Source organism: Meriones unguiculatus, chromosome 4 (genome assembly GCF_030254825.1).
Source record: "Meriones unguiculatus strain TT.TT164.6M chromosome 4, Bangor_MerUng_6.1, whole genome shotgun sequence".
NCBI classification, from domain to species: domain Eukaryota; kingdom Metazoa; phylum Chordata; class Mammalia; order Rodentia; family Muridae; genus Meriones; species Meriones unguiculatus.
The window spans coordinates 98612028-98636000 of NC_083352.1; the positions used below are offsets into that span (position 1 = coordinate 98612028).

At 46.8% G+C, this 23973-nt stretch overlaps 2 protein-coding genes across 11 annotated transcripts in view; one reads left to right on the forward strand and one right to left on the reverse strand.

Annotated features, from left to right (window-relative positions):
* The window catches only part of Hps4 (HPS4 biogenesis of lysosomal organelles complex 3 subunit 2), a 41089-nt gene that overhangs the window by 9718 nt on the left and 7398 nt on the right, over positions 1-23973 (reverse strand). For 9 of the 10 annotated variants that reach the window (XR_009591533.1, XM_060382612.1, XM_060382611.1 and 6 more), the window contains 5 exons: positions 6095-6202; positions 5599-5715; positions 4639-4733; positions 2167-2239; positions 285-321 (listed from right to left, as the gene is read on the reverse strand). Coding sequence is in view for 9 of the 10 variants with exons in the window: in XM_060382612.1 (XP_060238595.1) it covers positions 285-321; positions 2167-2239; positions 4639-4733; positions 5599-5715; positions 6095-6202 (430 nt within the window). In the remaining variant the exon portion in view is untranslated. Of the gene's footprint in view, positions 1-284; positions 322-2166; positions 2240-4638; positions 4734-5598; positions 5716-6094; positions 6203-12242; positions 12353-12506; positions 12610-12732; positions 12761-23973 lie in introns of those variants that run through there. The other variant, XM_060382614.1, reaches the window with a different exon arrangement.
* Positions 12449-14159, forward strand: LOC110554331 (coiled-coil domain-containing protein 121-like). The gene has a single exon (XM_021646939.2). It carries the CDS (start codon positions 12475-12477, stop codon positions 13732-13734), a length of 1260 nt encoding a protein of 419 aa, XP_021502614.1. The 5' UTR covers positions 12449-12474; the 3' UTR covers positions 13735-14159.

Consider the following 23973-nt stretch of genomic DNA (forward strand, 5'->3'; position numbering starts at 1 on the left):
AGCCCAAAGCCCCAGAGCTGCTGCCCAGATGCTGTGAGCAGTAAGGAAAGAGGAGTGTGGCAATGACACTCCAATGTGGAGAAGGGAGACATCAGATGAGTTAAAACTCTCTCCAGCTTCACACCCTGAGCACTACCTAAGCAGTGTCACAGAATGCAGTCACAGGAGGGCATGCCCAAAACTATGACTTTGGAAATCAGGGTGCCAAAGGACAACTGTCCTCATAGCTGTTCCAGTCCCGTCTGTCTGACGCAGCTCATCCCACTGTCTACCGTACCACGTACCTGCTTCCTGTGGGGCAGCCCCTGCTCCAGGCAGTCTCTGAAACAAGAGTGCACAGGTTGGCGCCAGACACCATGTTCTCCTCTTGACAACCACCAGGAATTCATGCACCATCTGTTCACAGGGCTCAGCAAAGCCCAGAGAGCTGGTATGACCCTGTGCCAAGAGTCCAGCAGATGGAGCAGGGCCATTTGCTCCTCAGAGGCCAGGAGGCAAGAATTGGGCCACGCAGGCTTCAAGGCAGCAGCTCTGAACTGGTTAAGTGTCTCCCGTGAAAGACCAGAGCAAGGATTCCCACTCTTGACTCTGACTTTGGGAACCTAGTCCACAGCACAGCCACAGGGGCTGGGAGTACAGCCCAGTGACAAAGCTCGAGTGGCCTGGGCTCCAAGCCCCAGCAATAGCAAACAAACTTACATAACCTCTCTCTCTAAAGCTAACAGTCCTGTAATACTTAGGACCTTCCCTTTTAAGTAAATGACTTTGACTACTTTGAGGCATTAAATAAAATTCAGTATTTCCACTTAAAATAGTATAAGCGACTGCACTCATTGTGAAATCTCTGGCTGAGACCTGAGGAAGTCTGCAGCAGCTCATGTAAATCAACTGACCCTCAGACACAGACTAGAAGCCAGCAGTTCCTTTGTACAGGTGGGAAAAAAGTTTCCAGCTTTAGGGGCCGTGAGCCTCTGTGCCAGTCATGGGTAGCCACTGCTACACTGGACAGCAGCTTGAGAGCCACATGCGGCGGCAGCAGCAGGCCAAAGTCTGCAGCACCCTCAGGCAGCCGCGTCTCACCTGCTGCCCCTTCACTGTCAGGCTCGGAGGGCCTTTCTCCCTCAGTGTGTGTTCCCAGAAGCTGAGTCACGGGAGCCAGGCAAGAGCTCCCTTAAAGTTCCAAACTGCTGAGCATGCAGGCAGCCCTCCAGACACCACTCACTGGAAGCCAGAACCCTACCAGGCTCTGAATGTCAGCTCATGCTCATGGTGGGAGAGAGGTCAGTGAAGCACTTCAAACAGAAACTCACAAAACAAGCCAGGCTGGTGGCTCAGCCTGGGACCAAGCACTGGGGAGGTGAGGTCAATGAACAAGAAGTCCAATTCTCTATGTAGACCAGGCTACCCAGTGGGAACTCCATCTCCAAAATCAAAACAAACAAAAAAATTGGGGGGGGGGGTGTGGAGAGGGAGAGACTAGATGGGAACTGTGGATGACAGCTGTGGAGGCATTTTCTCCCTTCCCCCAAAACAGGACCTCACTGTGAAGCTCTGCCTGTCCTGGGACTCACTTTGTAGACCAGGTTGGCCTCAAACTCGGAGATCTACCCATCTCTGCCTTTGGAGTGCTGGGATTGAAGGTGTGCACCACTATGCCACCTGTCTGTGGGCAGCTTTATTGTCAATGGCTGTGTGGACTCTTCATACCAACACAATGAATGCACATGAAGCTCAGGGTTTCCCTCTACCTGCCCTTGCTTCCTTTCTCCTCCCTTGTACCTAGTGTTTGAGACAGAGTCTCAGTAGGTAGCCCTCATCATCATCCTGCCTCAGCTTCCCACGGTGGGCATGGGAGGCACCCAGCACCACAGGCAGCAGTTTTCCCGCTGATTTAAGGATATATTCTTTACAGTGTCCTCACTGCCATCAAGGCAAGCTAGTGGAAGCTGAATGCACACAGCTCTGCTTAGCGTGAAAAGAACCAGTGCCCAAGCTCACTACATGGCAAATGCCTGCATTTACCCTTGTTTACTCCTTGACAACACCAATGAGTTGTGACACATTCAGTGAACAAGTGCCCTAAACCTGCCATGTGGAGTCTGCCCCACCAGGCTGGATGACAGGTGTCTGGGTCGGCCTCCTAGCAGGTTGCAGTCCGTACCGTACCTGGTCTGCAGGTACAGTCTGATGAAGCAGGACCTTGGCAGTGAGGGAAGGCGGGAGCTGGGAATTCACAATCCTGGGGTTAAGACATAAGGATAAGAATGCCATGAGAAGTGTTGGGGCCTCCCAGCTCCAGAGATGCCACTATAAGTGTAACTTTTACTGTCCTGTTTTAATTGTTCTCTTGGAAGCTTACTGCCTCCGTCTGCTAACCCAGGCCTAGTCCTGGAAGCTTCTAGCCTCCATACAGTCTAACCTAGACCTAGAATGTTTTCAGCCTCTGAAACTTACCTTTGAATAAGCTCACCCTTTCTTGCTTTTTGCTGAACTCTTGCTGGCTGGTTCAACTCAGCTGTTCTGGCCCAATACTCCTCTCCAAGCTAACTTATTTAATCTGGATTCTCTCTCAGCCTCTGATCGAATTGCTCTGTGTGGCCTCAAACTAACTGTTCTAATCTGTTCTAATCCTCTGGCTCCTTCTCATCCTCTGGCTCATTCTGTTTTCACCTGTGTCTAGCTTGTTTTCTCTTCAACCGGTCTCTGTAAAACTCTCCTAGTAAAACTGCCTCCTTCCTTTTCCTGCACTGCTGCTTACATAGTTTCCCTTTCTCTTCTCATGAAGAGTTGGGCCTATCCTATTCTGTCAAATCTTCCTCTTATTTGTCACTTTTTCTGCCACTCAATTAGACATCACTTTCAAACATAGGTGCTTCCTTCCACAAACTAACTTTACCATCATAGGTTGGGATTAAATGTATGTACCACCAAGCCTGGACCTAAGCTTTTTTTGTTTTGTTTTGTTTTCTACCTCAAAAGCTTCTTCACTTTACTTGCTCTGTACCAGGCTGGCCCTGAGCTCAGAGATCTGCTTGTGTCTGTCTCCTGGGATCACAGGAGTGGAGACCACTGCCCAGTGCATCTGCATTCCAGCTGGATCACACAGACCTAGAAGGTCTTTGGGTGTGATCTCTTGCCAGGGCAGCCATGTTCTGGATTACAATTTCACTACAAATATCCCTGAAGATGGAGGATCTTGGGGATGTGGCTGGCAGAAATCTGGTAAGCTTTCAGTGGAGGACTCTGCTCTGTAGGCCTCACTGACGAGGTATCATGTAGCTATTCGACACAGAGATGGCAGGCATGTTAAGAACACAAGCAAGCCACCTGTGTGCAATGGAAAAGAGTCTCTGAGCCAACTACTTGGAGCACAAAGGCAGGGCAGGAGGCACCTCTGTGAGCTCTAGGCCAGCCTGGGCTGTATGCACAGTGAGACTTTCAATAACCAGCAGAGACAAAAGCACGTCCACCACACATGTCCAGTTCTAAGCACTATGCCCCATTTGCCCAGAGAGCAGAGGGAACCCGTGTGTGAGTTATACACAGTGTGGGACTTCCTGCCACACTGCTGGCCATGGGCATCACTAAAAAAAAAAAAAGGCAGAAGGGCCTCTCTGTGCAGTTGGTACACAGAGGGGCCTGGGCACAGTGGCACAGACTTTTAATCTTAGCACTCAGGAAGCAGAGGCAGCCTATGTTCGTGAGTTCAAAGCTAGCCTGGTTTATATAGAGAATTCATGGACAGCCAGGGATACATGGTGAGGTACTATCCCAAAATAAAGTGTGTGTGTGTGTGTGTGTGTGTGTGTGTGTGTGTGTACAAGCATGCACTCACAGGCAAGTGCTGTAAGATGTATACAGGACAGAGGAGTCAGTTTTCTCCTTTCACCGTGTGGGTCTCAGAATGGAACTCAGGTTGCCAGGCCTGGCAACAAGCACCTTTACTCACTGAGCCACCTTGTCTCCCACAAACCCTATCTTTGATGCCATCTGTGACAAAGTGACATGCAGAGTCATCCTGGATGAACTGGGGAGAGGACAGAGATGATGGTCATGGGGTCTGTGCTTGGGGCCCACATCACCCACTCATTTCACTCTCCAGCAACAGTCTCCTGAGGGGGCCACATGTCCAAAATGGCAAAGCAGAAAGGAAGAGAAGCCAGGTCTTCACTCCTGCCGTCACCACCGCCCCACCGCCCCCCCCCCACACACACACATACAGAACACTGGCTGAGGCACGCCTCTCAGCCCTTCCCAAGGCCCAGTCTGCCTGGGCAGTGAGCACAAATGTTCCGTAAGGAGACGGTGAGGCCTGGAGCTCTCTGTGTGAGTTTGCTGGAAGCAGCTGAGTGCACTGAGCACAGCCTCTACCTGCAGGGTTGGCTGCTGCTTAGAGTGGGGCTCTGCACTGCATCCCACCCACTCACACTGGACCAAGACAGCAAACTGGGGACCTCAGGGTCCCTTTCCTGAACAGTTCCCAGTTGCCAGGTGATGTACCCTAGGCCAACCCAAATGATCTGGCCTTTGCTAAACAGCTGGCCTCGAACTGCAGACCTTGATATAGAACTAGTGGGGACAGTGAGGTGGCAGCCCAGCAGGGGACATGGGTGGAGGGGAGGCGTGGGCACAACTCACAGTCCTTTATAGAGGATGCAGCCAGCAAGGACGTGGGGCGAGCGCTGGCAGGTCTGCAAGATGAGAGCTGCCTTCAGCAGCAGCAGGGGCTCCACCTAAAAAACATGAGGCACATGCCTGTGAGGACACCCACAAGTGCCCAGGGAACAGCAGAGCAGTCTTCAGAGTGCAGCTGAGGCCATTTACAACCCAGGCCGGCCTGTACTTCTTGTAAGAAATCAGCTGTTCAACCATGAAAATCACACGAGCCTGTCCAGCCTGCCCAGACATGGCAGCCCCCCACCAGCACCGAATGAGCCTGGACTAAAGTAACAGACGCACACAGAGTGACCTCACGCTCACAGTCCCAGACTGTGCTCAGTACCAACTGGCCTCCGAAGTTGCCCACAGAAGTGGGAAGACCTACCCCCTGCCCAGCACAGTGGGCGCTAGAAATGCTGAATCCTAGCTGCTTTCCTCAGCAGTGAGAGGAAAAGGGCAGACCTGAGATGCACAGAAGCCCAGGCCAGTTACACAGCAGCCAGCACTCAGTGGGTGAGTGCAAATGGGAAACGGAATGGTCCAGAAATAGAACTTCCCACCTCTCTCAAATGCAAATGAGAAGATGTGAACCAAGCCACAGGTCACTAAGGCCCTGGCCATTTGTAGGGAGAGACAAGGAGCCCCTTAGGACTCAGAGTCAGCCCTTCAGAGGTGGTGATGACAACCCCACTCACTGAGTTTTTATCTGGTGCCTGTCAGCACGGTCCCCCCGGCCTTCAGAGTGCTCAGGGAAGCAGGGCAAGGAGCATCTGAGAGACAGCCTGCCTCGGTCTACAGCAGCAGGGAAACCGTTCACCAGCTGCTCTGCTGGAAAACATATCCTCCCACTCCCCATCTACATGCTCTGACACAGGTGTTCTGAAGCAGCCCACACCCGCATACCCATGCGTGCACTGAACAGGAGGGCAGCAGCCTTACCTTGGTGTGGTCCAGGTTCCACAGGGCATTGAAGATCCTGTGTGACTCGCTGGTGCTCCTGAGGACTTGAGTGATGAAGAGATCCCACTGCAAGCTCAGCTCCCCCTGAGGACAGTTCTGAGACAAGGACAGAGGAAATCAGCACCTGAGATCAGGGCACAGGGTCTTTGGGAAGGGTTCTGTTTCTACAGGGGGCTCCCCAACAGCAAACCAAAAGAATGGACAGGTCTGTCTCATCCCATCCCTACCATATATGTCCCAGCTCTCACTCCGATGACCAGCCCTGTCACAGAGCCAGGGAACATCCTCCAGAAAGGTATACCAACCCAGAGAAGAGGGGACAGTAGACATATGGGACACAGGCATCCCTAAGGGGCTCTAGGGTGTGCACCTCATCACATGGAACCAGGTAGTACACAGAGACAGGCCCAGGGAAGGCCTGTCCCAGCAGTGCTGATTTTGAAGCGCTCAATGCCTCTGGCAATCTGTGCCCTACCTTGTAGGCCTGGGAGACAGGGCCCATGTAGAAATGAAAAAATCCGATGAGCTGATCTAGAAACTGCCTGCAGCTGACATCGGAGAGCTCCACACCACAGCCCAGAGCCTGCAGAGGGAGAGCGGAAGGACAGTTCTTGTAGCTTCTCTCTGAGGCCACAATCAGAATCCAGGCCCTCTATGGCACTTGCCACAGGCCTGTGAGGTCACTTCCTAACCAGGCATGCTAGCTAAAGTTTGTGATCCTAACAGTCGGATCACAAACTGAGATATGATGATACAGAATGAGTTCTAGGTCAGTCTAAGCTACAGTAAGATTCTGTCTAAAAAATACATCTTCTAGGGAATTCCTCAGTGAGGGACTGAAGTGTGGCTCATCCGAAGGGTGCTTCCCTAATGTGTGCTAGGTCTCAGTTTGAAAAGGCAATCAGTCTGAGTGAACCGGTGAGGAAGAGCTACTTGATCAGTGGACTTGACCCCAAGAGAGAAATAGGAAAAGTTTCAGAAATCCACAATGAAAAGGATCTAAGCAGGAAAACAGCACCTTGCCACCCAGAAAAGCAGCAAACAGCCTGAGCAACATAGATCATGGGTGGAGGATGGGGAAAGGGAAAGAGAAGCTACTTCCAACAGGTAAGCAGACAAAATCCAGTGAGCCCTGCCTCCAGAACAAGCCCACAGCCCTCACAAGGAAGACAGGAGGACAAGACAGTGGAGGAGTGCTGTTTAATGGCTTGCTCCTCATGGCTTGTCCCAAGGAGGACAAGATAGTGGTGGAGGAAAATCCCACCTGTCACAAAGCTCTGCAGCAGTTTCCTCTCAAGTTACAACCTTCTATCTTGGAGGGAAGCAGGGTTTTTACAGGGAGTGAAACACTCCAGTCTGCAGAGAAGCTCCTTAGGTTCAGGAAGGAAACAACTCAAAACAGCTTAAGGAAGTCACTGAAACTGAGCAGATTCACTAGGTCCCTCCCTCCCCAAGAGGATATAAGTGGTTAAAGACTGCTAAGAGTCACTCTGAGAAGCCAAGCTGTCTGGAAGAGGCTCAGCTCAAGTGAGGCACCAGGAAAGGGCACTGTCCGTCCTGCTGAGCTGGGCAGTGTGCGCCAGCTTTCCAGCTTTCATGAGCTGTCACCCTGGTGGCTCAGCTTTAGTGATATAACTGTCTTTGAGTTATTTCTGCTCCTCTTAGTACCCACCCCTAACACACCTATAGCAGTTACTCCAAGTAAAACTCACTGGCTCACCTAATAGGACGGCATCTGGACTTTGGTCTGTCACGGCTTCCCTATCTGGGTGTGTAGACTAGACGACCGTGCTGGCTAACTTTATGTCACCTTGACATAGTCTAGAGTATCTGAGAGAAGGGAATCCCGATTGAGAAAATGCCTCCATAAGACTGGACTGTACACAAGCTTGCATTTTCTTAATTAGATGGATGGGGGAGGGCCCACCACTTTGTGGATTGGTGGTCCAGGGTTCTATAATAAAGCCATGATGAGCAAGTCAGTAAGCAGCACCCCTCCATGGCCTCTGCTTCCAGGTTCCTGCCCTGCTTGAGTTCCTGTTCTGACTTCCTTCAAAGATGGACAGTGATGTGGAAGTGTCAGCCAATTGACACTTCCTCCCCAACTTACTTTTGGTCTTGGTGTTTTGTCACAGTGATAGAAACCCCTACTAGGACAGAAACTTCTCATTTCCCCAGGAACACAGTGCACACTGCCTGACATGGAGGGCTTTGGCTCTGGGAGGACTGGAGTCTACTGGGAAGTAAAACCACAGAACCTTATCTTAAGTTGTACCTGCTTGCAAAAGCGCCATCAGCCTGGCTCACTTGCCGCTTCTGTGACCACTTGCTACTGGAAAGCTCCTCTGACAGCCCCAGTCAGTGGTCTCTTACAGAGAGCTCAGTCACATAGGTCAAAAGAGAACCCCGCCAGTGAAGAGAAAAAGAATGACACCATGCCGCTTATGAATACCCCAAGCGATTGCAGCTGGGCGCTCAGGTTCTTGGAGGCTACCAGAGTCACCTGTGTGAATGCCTGCATTCTCCACTCAAGCCTCAGGGTGCTTGTTTGAGAGTGGGGTTTCCCACCACTGCTGAATGCTACCTTGTTGAGAACAGAACTAGGTCGGGCCTGAGGCCACAGAGCATGCACAGGTCGGGAGACTTTGTGGAGCTGTGACAGCCCCTAAGTGAGCGTGGGAGACAGGCAGTGACAAGCTGGGGGCTGGAAGGGTGGAAGGTAGGCACAGGCTGGAAGCTGCATTAGCAGATTCATCTCTGTCCCTGGAGGTGAGGAATCGCTCTCACTGAGAGTAATGCAGGGGCTTGAGAGCTTGGAGCCCAAGCTGAGTGGGTCAGTTAAAGCTGTTTGTCAAAGCTGCAGAGCCCCCAAGAATTCTGACGTTGGAGGGTGTGCATGACACCCAGAAAAGCATCCCTCTCGCAGGTAATTAACACTCAGCATCCTTGAAAGTAGGAAGGTGGGTCCTCTGCTGCGCACATCTAGTCTCTGAGTGCTCCCACACTTCCAGTGCATGTGGGTGACACCCTAGACTAGAACATTAGCAGGCAGGATCCAGGGAGGGTGAGAGAAAATCGACCTGGTCCAAAGACACGAAGCTGTGTGTGGCCAGCAGAACTGGCTCTGGCACAGAGATGGGACACTGCACACTTGTCTATCCCGGACCAAGCAGCATGAGCCACAGGAAACTTTGCCATCCCTTCCCCTCAGAGCACATCACAGGCATCCCCACCTCTTGGAGAGTGGAAAGGGAAAGAGGCTCCAGTACCATGTGGGACTTTCTTTTGGAGGCTGTTTTTGGCTTTCTGCATGTGAGACATCATCACCCAGTGTCCCCTGCAGCGCCACCAGCACGGCTGTCCTCCTGAATTCCAGCCAGAACAGGACTGGAGGTTTTGAAGCTGTGCTTTTACCTGCCGTCTCCTTTGAACACTCATCAAACTCAGTTACATACTTCCCTCTCTTGGTCAGCAGTCTACATTTTCCATAGTTGGTTTCTTTTTCTCCTGCGCCCCTTTCGTTTTCTCTGCTCTCCCATCTGCAGTCAGTGGCATTCTGCCTTCCTCCCGCATTCTTCAGAGACACAAGAGCCACCAGAGGTTTACAAGATTTCCTTTAAGATCTTTAAGACTGGTTGTGCAAGAGGGGCCTGAGTTTAATATGAAGCAATGAGAAGGTAGCCATGGTGTGCATGCCAGTAACCCCAGCACTGGGGAGGTGGGGACTGGAGGATCACAGACTGATGAGCCAGGCTACCCATTTCAGGAGGGTTCAGATCAGCGAGAGACCCTGCCTCAAAAAGGATGGTGGAAGCAACCGAGGAAGACACCCAACAACACAACACTCACCTCTAGCAAGCTTCCACATCACACAGCTGTGCAGAGACACATACACACAGTTTTTAATTCTTCCTTCTTACATTTGTCCAGTGTTTTGAACATTTTCATTATGATTCATGTTCCGGTCATGCTAACATCATAGCACGGTCTACAGCTTTACCACTGTTGTTTTTGTGGTCGTGTTAGAACCGTGCTTTCTTCTGAGAATATTTGTGTCCTGTGCACAGGGCTGCTGTCTGTTTCTCCTCCCTGTGGCTTCAGAACAAACCTCTCAGGAGGACCATCCCTGAAACTCTGAGTGCTCTGCAAAGAGAAGCACTCTTTGCTCCCTAATGCAGCAACCACCATGACTGCTGAGCACAGACTCTCAGCTGGGAAAAGTTCCCGGTGCAGATTAAACAGTTTCTGGAAATAAATAAATAAATGATCAGTGGCCTGATGGTAAGGAGCTGGTGAGGTCAGTCCATTCTGGAGGGTAGATCAGTCATTAGTACAGATGAGAGAGGTGGAGGCGTGGAGAAAAACTCAAAAAGAAACTAAGATTCTGAAAGAAACCAAGTGGAAATGCTGAAAGCAAATCGCAGCAGACTGATGAAAACACAGGTTGCTTCAGAAGGGGCTTTGGCAGAGCCAATGAAGAGTATTTGCATCTGTCAAAGGTTAAGGTTAGGGTTACCATGCTCTGGGGTGAGGACTGTTCCTGAAAGCAGCAGAGGACACTGTGTAGATGCCTCCAGAGTACTGCCACTTTTCTATCCCAACCAAGTCATGAGTCCCAGTAGCTGAGGTTCAGGCAGACAGAAAAGAAAGACACACATGGTTAGGTATGAGCATCCACTAAGACTCCAATCAACTTTTTCAGGGACACGGAATTCCTTCAGACATGCACTCTCGGGCCACAGGCTAGGAAGCAGGGCTGGGCAGGCCCAGACTGCAAATGTGAACAGGACACACTGCGCCCTCCCATAAACACAACAAGAAGAGCAATACATATGGGTCCTGGAAGAGACCTTTACGAGAGGCTCCTGTGTCTGCGTCTCGCTGTAAAGCCAGAGCATGCACAGGAACAGCTGGCTTTGCTGTCCCATTAAAAACCCTGTTTGGTGGTGCAGTGCTGTGCTGGGCACGGGGCTCCGTGCTGGAGATGTGGCATGGTCTTTCCCTCGTCTTTGACGCAGAAGATGCTGAGCAAAGGTGATGAAGCCATCCGACTTTACCGTTGCTCTCCAGGCCCTGGTGACCACAGCGCGCCAGTTCACGGGGGAAACATGAACTGCTTCTTATTACTCCTCAGTCTCAACAGAGTTCTCCACTGTGTGCGGGGCAGTGAGGTGGGTGCCTTATGCGGGAACTGGGCCCAAGCCTGTTACCATTGTCCCTATTAAGGGGTGACACAAAGATCTCAAAGCAGGACAAGGCCTTGCCGCTAACACTGACGACCAAGGTAGATGGCTAATGATGCAAGCCCATGCTTGCATCAATTGCAGAAAAATGGTATCCCAGGATCTGTCTGTCTTTCCTTCCTTCCTTCCTTCCTTCCTTCCTTCCTTCCTTCCTTCCTTTCTTCTTTCCTTTCTTCCTTCTATCCTTCCTTGCTTCCTTCCACATCCAGCTACACATCTCACTGTGTAGCTCTGGAGATCAAGCCTCAAACTCACAGGACCTATCCACCTGCCTATGCTGCCTCCTCCCAGTGCTGGGATTAAAGATGCCTATAGAGTCCTTTCTTTCCCCACTGCTTCTCCTCTTCGTCCTTCACTCTTCCTTCGCCCCTTTTCACATTTCCCAGGTACCTCGTTTGTATCTGAACACAGCAGCCACACAGCAGTGCTGAACTGAGACCCAAAAGCCGGGAGAGGGGCAAGATGTGAGGTCGCTGGCAGCACACAGAGAAGGGCACCAACTCTGCATGTCCTATCCCAGAAGCCTCTCCCAAGGCTCCAGACACAGTGACACCTCTCCCTGCTCCTGCTGCTCCCATGGGCCTCCTTGCCAGGAGGCACTGAAACTGCCCTGCCACAAGCCAAGTGCCTTCTTCCCTGAGGAAGTTCCTCAGCTGTCCTTCACAGCAGGGAGAGCCCACCAGGGCAGTGGCCATGCTGGGGCCTCTGCTCCTGCAGCTTCTCTGTTTGTGGGAGGTCTTCCTCCACGTCCTTCCCTAGAGCTTTCGCTCCACACTCCGGGCCTTCTCAACACTGTAACTACCTTCGGTACTGAGGTGGCTGCACAGGATACAATTCTGAGGCGGCTCTCTCTTCCAGGGAAACTGAGGTAGCTTGCCGTGCAAGCCTCACCCTTCGCACACCAGCCATTGCATCAGGAGGACGCTAGCATCACAGGCAACCCAGTGGCCACCGAGGGCATCCTAAGCCAGAGGAACAGACCCAGACTGCGCCCAAACTCCACATTGCGAAGCGAAGCCAGGAGCCTGGAGCCTCCAGGCCCTCGACATCTTCCCTCCCTCCCAGGGCTCCTGCTCAGCCCGCGCAGTGTAGGTCGCGGGTGCAAAGGGTCTCCTGGGCAGGGCTGAGAAAGCCCAGGTGCTGCCTGCCACAGGTGCCAAGACTCAGCAGGTTTTCTTCCAAGGTTGCCGACAGCTCCAAGCCCAGTCTACTCAGGCCCCGCCCACCACCCCACAAGCCCCGCCTCTATCCAGCCCCGCCCACCAGGGAAATGTGCCACTTAAGGGTTAATGACGAGGCTGTAACAGTCCACATTCTGCTCTGCCTGGGCTGAGAGGCCTGTACCTCCGACACCAGGGAGACCGTGGGAGAGGTGCTTACCTGTGCCTGTAAAGCCCAGGGGATGAACAGAGGGACTACTGTAGCCAGGAGACAGTGCTGAGCTTCTGAGTCCCTGGTAGCAGGATCTGGGAGGGCCAAAGGCCCGCACCCTGGAGGGGAGGGTTTAATGGAGTCCCAAAGCCAGAATTATACTACTTGGGACTTAAGGGTAGGAGGAACCACCCTTTTCCCCCTCAGGCAGGGAGGAGCCACCCTTTTCCCACAAAGGCAGATGGGTGGGGCTGCTAGTCCAAAATCACTTACTACAAGGAAGTATGAGACTGTGCTGACACACCAAAACCCCTCTTGCAGGGTCTGCCTGACCAGGAAGAAGGCCACGTGTGACTTCCGAGTGAAGTGGTCAGAGCTAATTTTCCAGGACCAGAAGAAAAAAGAGATGGAACTTCCTCAAACTGGCCAAAGTGCCCCTGAAAAGCTGGTCCCTCTCGCCAGCACCTGCTCCTCAGGGGTCAGCATCACCAGCACAGACCTGCAGAGCAGTCCCAGTGAAATCCAGGATTTCAAAGGAGGGTTTGCTGTTGGCCGCCACACTCCTCCTTCAGCGGTTTACCATGTGACCATTTTCAACAGCTTTCTGAGGCCAGAGTCTATGACAAAGCAGGAGAAGAAGATGAGGAAGAAGACCATGGTGGCCATGAGTAAGGTGCATCAGGAAATGGAAGCAGTTAAGAGCCATCGGTCAGTACTGATAAGGGACATCAGGGAAACGCAGACGGCCCTATCTCTGGAGGAAGAAGAACACAAGCCCCTCCTGGAGTACCTGAAGCAGAAGAAGGAAGAGAGTGATAGGAAGTATGACTCCCTCTGGAAAGACTACTCCCAGCAGTGTCAGGAGATAGAAGTCAAAAGGCAAGAGCTGCTCAACACCTTCTCCTCACGCACAGCCAACCTCGAGAATCAGCTACTGAAGGACAGGATGCTGGATGCCACTGTGAGGAAGAAGCTGAAGGCCCTGAGGCCTGTTGTACAACTAAAGCAGAGCCAGAACAAAAAGATCCAGGACTTAAAGAAGGAGAAAGCCAGCATATTAGCTAACACTCCCTTCATGGATCGAGAGAGACACTTTCAGTTCCTGAAGGATAGGGCCGCCTTGGAGAAGCAAATGGAGGAGCTGAACCTGCTGGAGTCGGGTGAGAACCTCACCACGAAGCTAAAGAAAAAGGCCAAGGCCTTGGAGACTACGGCCAATCATGTTTACAGGGACTTCTGCAAGGGTATGCATGCTGAGAGTAAGCAGCTGCAGACACAGCTCCATCAGCTGAATCAGGATTTCTCTGAGCTAGAGGCCAGAAGGCAAAAGCTAGAACAGCAAAAGCAACAGTGGAAAGAGCAGTACTGGTACTTGGAGGCCCTGGCCAGAGGGAGGCAGCGCTTGCAGCAGCGGGAGCACCACACCCCTAAACCACAGGCTGCTCCTCAGCCAATACAGAGCCGTCTACTGGGTGCCAGGCCGAAAACCAATCCAAAGTAATGGCTGCCATGTCCAGGAAGCAGACTGGAGCTGAAGTTGGGAGCACTACACAAAGAATAAAGATGCTTTCAGACAATGCAAGGACAGAAGTGCCAAGGGAATGGAGGGCTGATCTTCTCAGAGGGGCAGAGGGGGCCTGGCCTAGACTGTCTCTCAGGCATGGCCCCCACACAGCAGCCTGAAGGACTACCCTAACTGCAAGTTTCACAGCTTTCGGGAAGCTTTGCTCTTTAGACTCTATACCTTCATGTTCCCTGTTGCAGTGTAGACTCTGGTGCTCAATTCCTGCTCTACTGTGGACTTGTTGACAACAGGGTGCACTTTGTAACTCCTTCCACACAGTCACCCCATCTCACAGTAGTAGCTTCTGAGACTTAGGAGGGTGCATGCTGTTATTTGGGGAATTGCCTTCTTTGCATTTGTGCCTGGCTGAGGCTGCATTGCTTTGCAGAGCTGTGGGTCATGATGTGGAGTGAGGCCCCATGTTTGGGCCATGTGCTCCTGTGTGACAAAATACTGAGTCCTGGGCATTGCTCCAGGCCCAAAGCCTCAGTATTACACTGTAGAATTTTAACCTTTACTTAGCTATGAGATGATCTCATATAAAACTCTGCTGGAAATGAATTGCTGGATATACCTTTGGCTTACAGATTTAATTTGCATGTGAAATGTTTTGTTCTTTAGCAATGTTATTGAAAAACAAAACCTAAGTGTGATTATTCAAAATAAAAGTCTGTTTATCATTACCCAAAACAAAAGCCTACTTATGGATATTTTAAATAAAACATGAAGGTAAGGGTCAGAGGGCATAGACAGGACAGTGGGAGAGAAGGTGGATGGCAGTTTTAGTGTTGGCTGTCCATCTTGCTGGGCGAAGGGCATTTGGAGGGCTTAAGAGGGAGGGACACAGTGGCCCTGTGGTGAAAGGACAGGAGGTCCAGTAGATGGCCACGTCCTTGTAGCTGAAGCTGATGGATAACTGTCCCCTCTGATATCTCTATTCAATTCCCTATGTAGTGTTTTCTGTTCAATGTGCCATGTCCACCCAATATAAATGTTTCTAGTGGTCTGAACTGAACAGCAAAGAACTGAGAGGTCATGTGACCCCAGTACCTCACCTAGCACTTGTCTCAGAACCTCATGAAGACTTAGCCCAGTGTGGTAGCTTTAGGGAGATTTCAATCTGTCCTCCTCATGTCCACTAGTTTGCTCCACACCACCCCAAGCCAGAGTCTCCTAAAAGCAGTTTTCTGTCTGTCTTACATATGTCTCGGGATGAAGGGCCTGGATTCCTATTCCTGACCATTCCAAGTAGCCAGAAGCACCCTGAATCCTAATCTGCTGAACCAGACATGCCACTTTCTCAGCACATCACACATGCTCAGCAATCGTCAGGAATGCACTGGGTGGAGAGGCTGCCTGCCAGTGAGAACGGCAAGCTTCTTCCTTGCACCACAGCATTTATTCTGCACAAGCTGGGGAGGTTTGTGTGAATATGTGGATGGTGTGAACTGTTCCTGGCACCACTTCTCAGATGTGGGGCTAACCATGGGTCTAAGCAGTGTGCAGGCTCATTCACTCCATCCTTCATTTTGTGCTATACGTGCGGGCACCATGTCCTCCAGGTGGCACTCATTTTAATCCTACCATAGCTCTGAAACACGAGGCAATATATACTGTTCAGCTGTTTCACACAAAGCCAGCATTTCCCTGATCTAAGCAAATAAGGACACGGCAAAGGAAAGAGACACAGTCTAATCTCTCTCATCAACATAGACACAGAAATGTCAGGTGTGGAAAACTGAAGTCAAGAACACAATGAAAGCTGGACATGTTGGAGCACACCTTTTAGTTGCAGTAGTAGGGAGGCAGAGGCAGGTAGACCTCTGTAAGTTTGAGGCCAGCTTGTCTACAAAGAGAGTTCCAGCATAGCCAAGCCTGCTACACAGAGAAACCCTGTTTTGAGAAACAAATGAGAAAAGGAGGAAAAAGAAGAAGAGGAGGAGAAGGAAGAAAACAGTAAGAAGCTCATATACCAGGACCAAGAGGGTGTCATTCCCAGTGTGCAAGCTAGGCTCAACCAGGCAGAGGACCCTGTAATAATTTTAAGTGTAAATGTAGTTGAGAACACAGAAAGACTCAAGACAAAAAGCACAAGGTCAGTTCTCTTCAAAATACAAGCGCTGAAAAGGACCACAGATTGGCTCAGATTGTGTACCAAGAGTGGGAAAGGTAGTGCTCACTGCTAGATTCAGAAGGAAATAAAGCAGTAAACTTGTCCACATCCACTTGATCTAGTGCTCCTAGTCTTAGTCAGAGCAGAAGAGAAAGGAAGAAAGGGGACATAACAGAAATAAAGAAGTCAAATCATCCATACTTGTAGACGACATGATTCTACATTTCAACCACCTTGCAGGCTGCACCGGACAGTGCTTAGAGTTGATATAAACGCTACCAGCAGTGAGGGAGCAAGACAACAAACCTACAAAACAGGTGTTTGTCTATGTATCAATAACAAATTTGCTAGGAAAGAAAAAATTAGGAGAGAAAAAATGCCAGTTCTCATAGCTTAAAAACAAAAACACCACCAACAACAAAAATCTGGAGTGGAGGAATATAGATAAGGATGTGAGAAACTGCCACTATGAAAACTTCAAAATGTGGAGGAAACTGAGATTAAGAAGCACATGAACACAGGAGGCCCTTCACGCTCAGGGCCAGGTGACTTGTACTGTAGAAGTAGCAAATGTCATGAAGCAATTCACAGAGTCCATACAACTCCCATCAAAACCCAAACAACATACCTCACAGAACTCAGAAAAATAATCCTAAAGTTCACATGGCAAAAAAAAACCCCACAATCCTGACTAGAAGTAATGCCAGGCTTGTCACAGTACTTGATGTCAAATTATACCACGGAGCCACTGCCAAAAAAAGAAACCTGGAAATCAATCAAAGAGAACAGAGGTGCTGGCAACAAACTAACACAACCAAAGCCACCTAAGTTTTCACAAAGCTCCTAAAGAAGGCAGCTTCCTTAACAAAAGAGGACAGCTGGGCTGGCAGGATGACTCAGGAGGTAACAGTACCTGTTGCCAAGCCTGAGGATAAGAGTTCCCATTCTAGAGAGATATCTATGTGGTGGAAGGAGGGAACCAATTCCAGCAAACTACTGTTTTCTTACCTACAGACACCCACCACAGCATGTATAGTGTGGTAGGCACACACATGAACACACGCACATACACAAACACACAATGAGTGAGTGACTATCCATATAAGTTTATAAGATTTATAAGTTTATAAGATGCAAGGTATGATGGTACATGCTTATCAACCATCTTCCCAATCACTTGGGAAATGGAACCACAAGACCAGGGGTGATACACAATACACAATGCATCCATAAATGATAATGGAGCTGTGGTAGAAATCACCATAGTGAGAAAAAAATTTTTAGAAAGATAAAAACTATACGTTCTCTATAAGAGAACTTAGATTTATTTTATTTTATTTTATTTTATTTTATTTTACATTTTTAGGAGGTGTAATCACAGTACACACATGGAGCTCAGAGCACAATTTGCAACAGTAGGTTCTTTACTTTCACCACATGTATGTTGGGTACCAAACTCAGGTCATGAGGCTTGGTGACAAGCATCCTTACCCACTAAGTCATAGCCAGCCAAGCATCTTAGATTTAAATTTACACAGGTTTGCGTAAGTGTCTGTGTGTGTGTATGTGTGTGTGCATATTATGACTTTTTAAAAATGGATGGGTGTTTTGTCTGTGTGTATGTCTATATACTGTGTGCATGCCTAGTATTTGAGGAAGCCAGAAAAGGTTGTGAGGTTCACTGGAACTGAAGTCACAGATGGTTCTAAGCCACCATAAGGGTGCTGAGAACTGAACTTGTAGTTCTGGCTGCTCTGGAACTCACAGACATCCACTTGCCTCTGCCTTCTGAGTACTGGAATTATAGGTATGGCCACCATGTTGACCAATAAGAAACACTTAAGGGAGGTGGGGATGAAACATAGATAATAAAAAACAGGGGCAGAAAACAAGTGACACCTGTCCATGAAAACACCATAATGTAACTTGTGTGCTGACATGAGAGGTTAATTTTACCCTATCTCTGCAGCTAAGCCAACAGCACTGCAGCCAGACTCATCTCCACAGACACCAAGCCCTTCTGTTGAAGAGTTTAAGTTAGCCTGGGTGACTCCATTTTGAAATGAGGAGCCATCTTGACCGGGAGCTGAATTCAGGTACCAGGAAATATCACAGAATGTACACTTGGCAGAAAACAAAGTTAACTCTCCTAGCAACAGCCTCCAGGAAATATCAGAAAATAAATACTTGATAGAAAGTAGAGATAATATCCCTGGCAATAATCAATGAGAATTGGTTGGGAAAGTTCTCCCCAATGTTCCAGATGTAGTTTAGAAGAATGGCAATTGTGATTATGTAGAAGTCACCTCACCCCTATGGCTTTTACCCAATCCTGTAATGTCAAGGCATGAACCCCCCTGCTTGCTTGCCATGGAAACCCCCTGCTTTTGGGTTTTTCCCTTTAAAAACCCTGTTCATCCAGGGCTCAGGGTCCCACTTCTCTACTGCTGTATCAGTGAGACTTGGGTCCCAAGTGCGATCACTCTCGTAATAAAGCACTCTTACTCTTGCATCAAGTCGTCTCCTGGTGGTCTCTGAGGGTCTTCTGATCCTGGCACAACATTTGGTTCCCTAAACGGGAACCCTAACCCTAACCCTAACCCTCAGGACCTCTAAGGACTCCCTGGAGAGCTTCATTCCATGGGTAAATGTCTTCCGTATTGTCCGTCTGCTTTTAAGTGTTTGTTTGCCTTAACTTTTTGTTCTTTGTTCTGAAAGGCCTTGAGGTGTCTGTAGAAGTGGCAAGATGTGGATAAGGTAGACATACTGGGGATCCACAGCCACTGGGGTCAAAAGACGTTTTTGACCTCATCAGTTTTGCTCTGGAGCTTTGTGGCAGGGAAACCGGAGGAAAATCTGAAGGTCCATGAGTCAGGACCACCCACTGCTCTGGAGTTTCTGTGGCAGGGAAATTGAGCAAGAATCTGAAGGTCCATGAGTATGACTACATGGCCACTGTGTGTGTTTTTACAAGCCAGGTTTTTTGTTTCACTTCATCTCTGTGTGTGACTGCCTACTGCTTGGTTTTATGCCAGAAGCTACTGCTTCATTTCTGTGTATATGATTAACTAATTGTGGTTTTGCATTCGCTTGAGATTACTTGGCTTTGAGCCAGAAGCTACTGCTTCATTTCTGTGTACGATTAATTGTTTGTGGTTTTGCATTTACTGGAGAATGCTTGGTTCTACTTGTGTCCAAAGCTGCAGCTCTTTTCGCTTCTTTGATTTCAGTTTTGGTCCCAAGAAATTAGCCAGGGTACAAGCTGTGATTTTATTGTCTTTAGTTTTGCTTTTTCCTGAGACAGCCAGCTCCATCTCTGTGTGATTTACTGTTTGTTGAAATTGTCCGTTTCATTTCTTTGGTTTCTTTTTGACGAAAAGACTGACTGACGATATGGGACAGAGTACTTCCAAACCCCTTGACTTGGTTCTGACCATTTTAGGGAAGTTAAGACTAGAGCTCAGTCTTTCAGGAAAAATGATGACTTTTTGCAGCTTAGAATGGCCCACCTTCAATGTGGGCTGGCCACCAAAAGTAAGTTATGTGGGCACCCAGACCAAGTGCCTTATATTGTAGTTTGGAAGGATCTAGTAATTCATCCACCTCCTTGGATCAAGACCTTTCTGACCCCCACTAACAATCCTCTGTCCACAGGCTCTCCAAAATCAGAGGCAGATTCTATGGCTCTTCCCTTATGGGCCACCAGATGCTAACTTAATTGATCCTTTTGAAACTGTTCTTTTTACCCACCAGCCCACTTGGGACAATTGTCAGCATTTTAAAATGTTCCAGACATTATAGGAGTTCCAACCACAGATCAAGCCCAGGTTGATAATTATTTTAGGTTTGTTTTTGATTGATCTTAAATGGTTAATATGCTTTGTATGCTTTAGTTATAAATTAAGAGTTATTATAAATATGTTTAAAGGTTAAATTCAAACTCTTGCCCTACCAATGCTTTGGTCTCTGCCAACTCAAGGCTTTGGTGGCAGAGGTCTTACTGGAGTAGGGTTGCTTGGGAATGGAAACTTCTGCGCAGAAATGTTTCTGTGCAGAAATGTTTCTGTGCAGGCAGACAGCTCTTAAAGGGGCAACAGCTGCAAGCCTCTATGGTCATAAAAATTGAATCAATAGGTAGCAAGATGTTCCTCCCTTGAAATTACAGCTAAAAGAAGTAAAAATAAGTTTTGTTTGTCTGCTTTGAATATGTAAGTTTACTATGTTCTATATATCTTGATGTCTAATTATTGATTATTAAGTATATTATGACATTACATAATTTTGTCCTGTCTTAAAGACCAGATTTATAAAAATAATAAGGTTTGAAATTCTGTTTATATAAAATATTAAAACTTCACCTCCATGTGTTTGTATAGAAGAATTTTCTTTCTGGCAGCCAAAGTTTATGATATCAAAATAATACACTTGGTATTGATTTAATAGTATTAAATTGTTTGCATTGATAAAATTTGGTTTTGACCTTTAAAATTAGGGTTATGCTTTGTGACTTCATTTCTAAAAAGGATACTTTATTTTGAGATTGCAAAAACAGGTTTTAAAAAATATGTTTAAGACTATGAAATGTTTTAAAGTTTATCAGGCATTTTAAACAATGACCTTGGGTAGACTAAAAGGAAACTTGGAATAGTTTCTCAATCCTTTGGGGGAAGACAAAAGACTTTGGTATTTATTAATTTTACCCAATGAAACCAAGCCATACTGTTTCAGCCAATTAAGAAAACTGCAGTTTTTACAGTGTATCATGTCAGGATGATAAATAAAAAATAATGAAAAGAATTTTGATGGAAATTTTTATATGGTCTGAAAAGCAAGAAAAAATGTTTAGTTAAACCAGAACAATGAAACTGGAAAAATGCTAATGTAAAGGTATATAAAATGTTATAAAAGGTATGGACGGTATTTGCTTTTTTTTTTACACCTGCAAATATGATTTGAAAAAAAAAACTGTAAAAAAATGTTGCTCTCCATTTAAAAGGCTGATGTTTCTTTAATGCAAAATGTCTTATGTTAGGCTGGAAAGATGGCTCAGAGTTTAACAGCACTCACTGTTCTTCCAAAGGTCCTGAGTGCAATTCCCAGCAACCACATGGTGGCTCACAACCATCTATAGTAAGATCTGGTGTGCAGGCAGAATGTTGAATAAATAATAAATAAATCTTTAAACAACAACAAAAAAATGTCTTATGTTCTTTATTGCAGCTCCATGTTAGCCCAGGGTTATACAGGGTTATAGTCAAGTCATTGTTAATTATTATATAAAATATATGCCTGGTTGCCAGTTCCTATATAAATGATTTATGTTGTTTCTTTCTGGCCAATAGGTTTAAAATGGCCAGAATTGTCCATTTCTGCTAAGGTTGCCAGCTGTGTTTAGTTCTCCATTTGTACTTTAAGCCTTTTTGCTGTTCAGTCTCAATGTAATATGATAGGATGAGAAAGATTTGCTAGTTCTTCTATGTATTGTATCTGACTGAAAGTTTGGCTTTGATTTTAGTTCAGAATGATATTTGAAGTTATGCTAATGACTGCAGTTAGTTATAAGAGTGAGTTTTATCTAGTCTTTTATTTATGTTTTTAAAGTTAAGCTTAGGACGGGTAATTATGAAGTTTTGCCTATGTACATCTACTTGAGATAAATATGGTTCTAAAACATTTATCTGAGGAATATGCCAGGATTAGAGATTACGACATTCTATTTTATAGGATGTAATTTAAATAGATAAATAAAAGATAGATGATGAATAATTCAGATATGTTGGTCCTTAATCTTGTCAGAGATCTGATGAATATGGCATTTTAATATGTGTAAGCTTAAGATCTAGGCACAATTCGACTCTGGGTTATGGTATGCTAACCACTGGGCAAGACTGCCCCAACTGGCCCACTCCTAGGGCCCAGCTTAAACTGTGTACAAAACTGTGGACACCTGGAGAGTCAATGTTTCATGTTGCTAAGGGCAAGGTGAGGCCATTTCCTCGTTTCTTTTTCCACAGAAATGGTCTCTCATCTTCTGTGCCTGGTTGCTGGACTGCCCCTGCTCATGATGCCATGAGACCACAGAAGCCAGGGACAGCTGCCTAAGGTGATGGACTGACTAGTTGTCACTCTCATTTTGATTGGTACATGGATTGGTACATTTATTTAGCTCATAATTCATCCTTCTCAGGCCTCTGATCACATTGATGGCTAAGTTAAGCTTATGGTAGCTTTGCGGTTAAGAACAGATAATTAGATCCATTGTTAGTTTATTGGTTAATTTATTAGTTAGTAATAATTACCAGGTACTAGGTCTTCTATTTAAAAAGGCAAACAGGTTCACCTTGCCTATAGGCTTCATGTTATTTGTCTATGTTTTATGATGAATAGCTGGATAAAAAGATAGAATTTATACAAAGTTTGAGGATATAAAAATTTAGATTATGAAAATTTTAAAATTATTTAAAGATCTGGAAAATGTTTCAGAGTTAATAAAAAATTAAAGGGTCTAAATAAATATTTTAAGATAATATTTCAGATTTCTTCCCCCTTCTCTGCTATTGATATATTTACATTGTTATAAAATCTCAGAAATTCAGCTTTAAAATATTGATTAATAAAATTGGGATAAGCTGATGGACCACTGAATGCTTATTATCCAGGCACAAGCTTGAGATTTTAATTTTTTCTTGGTTGTCTTCTGGAAATAGACTTAGAGATGCTTCTCATTAGGCTAAGAACATCTGTCCAAAATGTATATTTGAATATCTGCCACTTTTGAGGTAGACTTTGATATATGATTTAGGAATATTTTAAACCTATTCCTTCTAGTTGCTTTGTTAAGGAAAGTCCAAGCATCCGGAAGTTAATACTAAAGCTGTTAATGTACTTCTACCTAACTTTCCAGTGTACAAGAAATGGCATGATGGCTGATTACCAACAGCTGTACCGACAGTTACAGTGTGAAAGTTTCAGAGCATGGACACATTTAAATTGTTTATAAAGGTTATAAAACAAACAGCTAAGAATTGATACTGATTCCATTGGATGCAGTTTTACCTGTTATTCATAAAATGTTGTTGATACATTATTTTTCTGAGTCTTTTTATATATTTTCTTTTGCAAACTAAAAATTTATATGAGTTTCAGGAAATCAAAAAGTCAATAGACCTGAATCTGACATAGCTCAAAGGGACCCCAGATGAATTATTTCCTTGGTTTGGGGAGTTCTCACTTTTCTCATATATTAGACAAATTTTAACTTCTGTTTCTAGTTTGAATTTGTCTCAGCAGATTTTCACCTGGTTAAGACTGCAAGCTGAGATCTGAACTTGGTGGAAACTAACATGATTGCTCACTGCCTTTTCAGGTGGATCAACTAGCCAGATGCCTCTGAGGGCTGTCCTGTTGCCCAGCCTTTTGACTAGCATATCAGCCTCCCTAGCCCCTTGATGCCAACGGTCCTATTGCCAGCAATGAAACAAATTCAGAAGAAAAAACCTTTGGTCCAAAATCCCACCTATTAGGCTGAAATGCTAAATCAAAGGGGGCTCTCTGACATTAGCTATTATCTTCAGGACCTGCTTACTGGAGTAAGAACTAGTATTGCAATCCTGGATGTGCAAAGCCAGAATTATAACAGCTCAAAGGCAGAATCTTTTGTTTTTGGTCATTTTTGGACCATGCTTGCTTAACAAGTTGTTAGGTAGGATATAGTAGGCAAAGACTAGGGACTATACAGTTGATGGTAATGAGAACCCAGTACCGCCATTTTGAATCTGACCATTGACTGTAAGAGTCCCGGATTGGCCTCTTTATGAACAGGAAAGGAGGGAATGAAGAGTTTAAGTTAGCCTGGGTGACTCCATTTTGAAATGAGGAGCCATCTTGACCGGGAGCTGAATTCAGGTACCAGAAAATATCACAGAATGTACACTTGGCAGAAAACAAAGTTAACTCTCCTAGCAACAGCCTCCAGGAAATATCAGAAAATAAATACTTGATAGAAAGTAGAGATAATATCCCTGGCAATAATCAATGAGAATTGGTTGGGAAAGTTCTTCCCA

Bases quoted from the DNA above. Each gene is read 5' to 3' on its own strand.
- LOC110554331 (XM_021646939.2), top strand. From the start codon at position 12,475: ATGGGTGGGGCTGCTAGTCCAAAATCACTTACTACAAGGAAGTATGAG.